This window comes from Histomonas meleagridis (genome assembly GCF_020186115.1).
Source record: "Histomonas meleagridis strain 2922-C6/04-10x chromosome Unknown contig_44, whole genome shotgun sequence".
In the NCBI taxonomy this organism is placed as follows: Eukaryota; Parabasalia; order Tritrichomonadida; family Dientamoebidae; genus Histomonas; species Histomonas meleagridis.
In genome coordinates, this window is record NW_027150887.1 from 331,565 (window position 1) to 337,570 (window position 6,006).

Here is a 6,006-nt window from a genome sequence, read left to right on the forward strand (position 1 = left end):
TGATTTATTTGATGGTGAAAATATGAATTTATATTATGGAATCTCAAAGGCAAAAGAAAAATGTATTTTGGAATGGATTCAAAATTCTTCACCAGAAATACCAAAAATTACAACAGAATCAATTACATCATGGTTTTTGGAAGCCTCTCCATATTTTCCAAAAATCCTACATATCGATACTGGAAAAAAAGAATTGGATTTATCTGATTCTTTAAAATTATTAATATCAAACAAATGTATAAAAGATCAAACCATTAATTATTTGAAAAATTCATGTGAAAATGCACCTCCACCAGAACTTGTTTGGGCAATTTTAAATGACATTTATGAATATTCTCTAAGCAAAATCAAGAAAGTTGTTCCAAATCATCCATCTAATCGCAATGCTATTATTTTAACAAGGCCATTAATTTCCCAAATTTTAGTTTCATTAGATTTACCAGAACTTCCAGAGAAGCCACCAAAATCACTTAAAAATCAATTTAAAAATGGCGAATTTCTTCGTATTTTATATCATGTTCTCACCAAAGAAGATCTTTTTCTTCCATTTGCCACGAATCAGCAACAAGCAAATGAGAACATCCAAACCATAATACAAAAGTTAATATCTAAGGAGCTTATTGATGATAGTTACATTTCGATTGTTCCTCTTCTTGCAAGCGGTGATATTTTTTCGTATCAACAACTTTTATCAATGCTTTTCATAAATTCAAATCAAAATCCAATTGAACGAAATTATAATGTTAAAGGAGAACGTATTTATTTACCTATAAACAAAATAAATAATGGCACAACACTTCCTAAACTTCTTACTTCAATAGATCCATATTTCTTTAACACCGATTCATCAATCTTTCCAAGCCCAAAAACAGAAGTTGAAAAGAAATGGAATGTGAAACAATGCATTGCATTTTTAACAAAGAAAAAAGAATGGCCGAAAAACGCGTCAATTAAATTTGAGTTATTATTCGATGCAGAATTTGACCAAGTTACAAAACTTTGTGATGGAATTTTAGCTTGTTATTCAGCAAAGTTTAAAAAGCAGGCTTCTGTTATTAGCCTAAAGAATATTTTAGGTTTAAGTGTGAATTAACTAATTATGTATATAAAATTTAATAAAGGATTATGTAATCATTGTTTGGAATTTTGGACAATCATAAAAAAAAATATTTCATTAACAAAGTGAAATATCTTTGTGTATTTCCATTTTTATCATATTTTATTTTAAAAAAATTTACATAAATTATAAAAAGAAATATTTCCTTTCCTTTTCTTCTTCACTTTTATCATTTTTTATGTTGATTTCTTGCAAGAACATTCTCTGCTATAAAATTAAACATTTCTTCAATCCCTTGACCTGTCACTGAACTTGTCTCAAAATATTCAGCAATGCCTGGAAGTGTCCGAGATTTTTGAACTGCTTCACCAAATGAAATTTCGCGATTTGGAAGATCAATCATATTCCCACATAATATAATCAAAGCTTCCTTATTGTTTTCCTTGATTTGTTTATACAATACCTCAATAGAGTCGAATGAATCACGAGAAAATATAATATTTGGCAAGTAATTTCCAACAGCAAAAACAATAATAATTGCATGAGCATCGCGATAATAAAATGGATACAAGGATCTATAATCTTCACACCCTGAAACAGTCCAAATATCCATACTAATTACTTTTCCGTTGATATTAATTTGTTTTACCAAATGATCCGTCCCAGTTCCTAAAATTTCATAATTACCAGTTTCAAAGCGATTTGCAAGTACTGATTTCCCAACAGATGTATTGCCGATTAAAACAACTTTAATCCTTTCCATTTAAATTAAAAAATGCCATAAATACCGCCACTTTTCAAAAAAATAAACGGTTGAAAATTGGTAGTTAATGGAAAATTTTTACCAGTTCAGCCTTACCTTTGAAAGACAAAAAATTATCCATGTATTTTTTGCAAATTAAAATGGAAATATCTTCTTAAATAATAAATTGTTCTGATAAGGAAATGATGACTTTATTTATTGATAAAAATTATAAAAATCACATCCTTGATTGATAAAATTTTATTGTAAAAAACGTTCATCACAATTAGAAAAAAAGTGGATTTTTGATTATTTGATTATTATTTCAGACATATGTTAATAACAAACAATCCAACCACTTCAAATTTTTAAAAACAATTTTAAGTACGATTGAACTTCTGCGATTTTTGTTAAAAAAATATTAAATGAGACAAATATAGACCTGTAGGCGGGTTAAAAAACTGTATACATACACCTTAATATTAATTTAAGCTAATACTATAGCATTATTCAACCAAAATTTTACATTGTTGACAAAAGAAATAAATAATGAACTAACAATTAGTAATTTTATTTAAATAATAAATGAAAAATATAGAATAGCAAAGGATAAAATTGGTAATAAAACCTTAATAGAATGGTATCAATTTTTTATAGATTTAGTCATTAAATACAGAATACAAACATTAGTTAAAAAAAATAAGAAATTTGATTATAAAAATTTTAAAGATGAATTTATTTCAATGATAAAAAGATATAAAATAGAATAAGTAAAAAATTATGTAGGTTTGAATCCAATATTTGAATATTATATTCTATTCTAACTGGAGATACAAATATAAAAGAACAAATAAATGAAATAATTAAAACACAGGCTAATAATGAATTTAATAATAATAAAAAACCAAAACAAATTGAAGAAATACAAGATCTTTAATTCAAAAAATTAGCTGAAAAAGGAGTTAATATTGAAGATTATATCAAATCCATTAGTTTAGATTAAATGAATTTGTTATATCTATTTCATTATTTTAATAATTTTAAACATGCACGTAAAAATATAGAATATAATCTATACGAAGATTCTATGAGTAATACAGGTTTTAAATTATTAGCTAAAAATAAATATTTATTTAATAGTTTAAATATTCCTTATCATGTTGATTATTTAGATTTAGGTAAAATAAAACCAAATTTAAATTATTTTCCTATTATTAAACATTAAATTTATCATTATTTATTATTGACCATTTATTGTTATATTTATTTATGAATAAAATTATACATTACATTAATGAATAACAATATGAACAATATGAATAACAATATGCATTACATTAATGAATAACAATATGAATAAAATTATACATTACATTAATGAATAACATTATTCATTACATAAATGAATAACAATATGAATAACAATATACATTACATTATACATTACATTAATGAATCACATTATAAAATACATTATACATTATATTAATTTATAACTATATGCATTACACTAATGAATAACAATATAAATAACAATATACATTACACTAATGAATAATCAATAAAAATGACAAAATATCTAGATTAGATGTGAAATTAATTATTTAATGTATAATGTTATTCATTAATTTAATGCATATTGTTATTCATTAATGTAATGTATAATTTAATGCATATTGTTATTCATTAATGTAATGCATATAGTTATTCAAAAATAAATATAACAATAAATGATCAATAATAAATAATGATAAATATAATGTTAAAGAAAAAAATGATGAATGATAAATATTTAAAATACATTATGATAAATAATAATGAATGAATAGAATAATTAATGATGAATAAATGCATAAATTAGCATATAATGTTTTAATAATCATCCACTAAATTTTGTATGCAATCTAATTGAGATTTAAATATTTAATTTAATTAAATTAATAAAAGCGCATATAAAAGTGCGTATGCATTCCACAGTCTCATAATCAACTTCATTAAATAATGCCTTTAATATATAATTAAAAAAAAAAAAAAAAAAACAATTTGTTGTGAAAATAATATGAATCAATGTCCATATCACTTTCAATATAAATAATACAATCTACATATTTTGACAAATATTTGTGTTTGAATGCATACTTGGTCAACTATTTTCATGTAAACGTTTTTCAATTGAAATCACAAAGATGCCACTTTTGAAGTCAAAATACTTATTTGAAATATTTTACATCATACAAAAAGTCGAAACATGGAAAAAATTAAGAATAAGTTATTATTATATTTGTAAACATAGAATCAATTTTTTTTAATATGATTCAAAGTTCATATGTTTTAATAGATGGTGAATTTAGCCATATGTATAAATTTCAAAAAAAGAAATAAAATTTCGAATGCTCAATAATTTCGTCAAAATTAGGAATTATATGAAATTACTAGTGCATTTATGTCTTTCCTTGCATAATTTATTACAGTTTGATATAAAAATAATAAATTTATAATTAACTTTAAATTTTTGGGTTTTTCGGAATTATAAAAATTTTGTTTTTTCGGAGGTTGTCATAACATCGCATTCAAAAAGTGGAGAATTGTGACAATAACCGCCAAAAAGTGGGTACAAAAAAGGTACAGTTAGCACACTCCCTTTTGTAGATGCATTTGGGCAAACACAATCTCATCGGGAAATCTGGTTTTTGGGACATCATTTTCGTTGTCCTCTAGAGGACGTGGTGCCATTATGGCAGGCGGCTTTAAGACAGGGTCATTTAGAAAGATTTCCTCAGTATCAAGATGGATGTCCTCTAAGTACTGCTTCTTTGGAGGATATTTATCCTCTTCTTCAGTGTCATCCTTATTCGGATGAACACTATCATGTAGTGGCTTAGAGCCAACTGCAGGAAACCTTTCTATTTGACGCTCGCGAGAGTAGAGCTGGGTGATGAATCTATGTGCCACTGGATATTCGAACCTTAGTTCATCCATTCTCGAGTAAACATTTTCTCGAGAATCGTGGCTTAGATTCTTCGAGCGCCTTTTGATGACTTCCCTTAGGGTATGCTGTTCAGCACGTTTAGTACGCGGAGTTGTATCAATTCCCTTAAGGAAGTACACCAATTCGTCTTCTTTCCACTGAATGTCCAGATACTTTCGTCTCATACCCAGAAGAGCCGACATATTGGTATGGAAGTACCTCAGGAACTGTCGCACAGTAAACAAGTTACCGGCTTCAGCGGCTCTCAGTGCAGGAGTCAAACGGGAAGAAGGTGGAGAAAACTCCTCGGATCTGCCATCTTTAAGCATAGCTATAAAGAAGTCTACCGCGTTCTTACAATGACTAAGGTGTTTTGTTGGTTCCCAATCGTTCAAGTATGTTGGTTGACCCTTCACCCTCTTCCAACAAACACACCAAAGTGCAATGTTGACTCCTTCTGAGTCTTTCTCCTCCTTGATGTTCACTATTGATTCAACTTCATAGTACCCTTTCATCTCTTGCGATAATGCTTGACTAGAAGAATCATCGTTACCCTCATCAAAATAATCATGGGAACTCATACTTCCAGTTTTTGGGTCTAGGAGGTTCCTCAGACTCAGACTGAGAAGAAAACTCACTCTCAAGCTCAGATTCCTAATTATATTAATTAAAATCATTACTTACTACTAACTCGAACTAATAAATAAATATTCCTTTCATGTATATACTATTATTTTTCATTTATATGCAATATGATTCAATATTTTACATATTGTGCGTTTAATATTTATATGTTATTATGTAATTACAATCAATATCAACAATCTTCATATCAATTTATCGATAATACTATTGCTTATTTTTGGCTTTTTACTAATGAGAACGCTGCAATTCAATTTGCATTACAGAATGGGGTTATTTACAATCAAATGACATGTGAAAATTGTGAATTCGATATGCAGATTCACAGAGATTCTTTAAATAGGTTTGGATATAAATGGATATGCCCATAATGTCATAAATCAAAAAGTATTTTATATGAATATATTTTATATTCAGCAAAAATACCACTTTCAAAAATTTTTCATTTATTATATTGTTGGGTATATAAATATTCATGTAAAGATACTGCATAAGAAGTAGGAGTGAGCAGAAACACAGTGACTTATTATTTTACTTTATTTCGAAATGCATGTGATGCATATGTTTTATCTTTAAAAAGTTTTGTTGTTAACGGAT

The 6,006-nt window shown here is 26.7% G+C and overlaps 1 protein-coding gene across 1 annotated transcript; it reads right to left on the bottom strand.

Moving 5' to 3' along the window:
- Window positions 1-4,427: 4,427 nt before the first annotated feature.
- Window positions 4,428-5,348, bottom strand: GO595_006416 (uncharacterized protein; the record flags this gene model as incomplete). Its single annotated transcript, XM_067919767.1, has 1 exon — window positions 4,428-5,348. The coding sequence occupies one exon, from the start codon at window positions 5,346-5,348 to the stop codon at window positions 4,428-4,430; it is 921 nt and encodes a 306-aa protein (XP_067773294.1).
- Window positions 5,349-6,006: the final 658 nt, after the last annotated feature.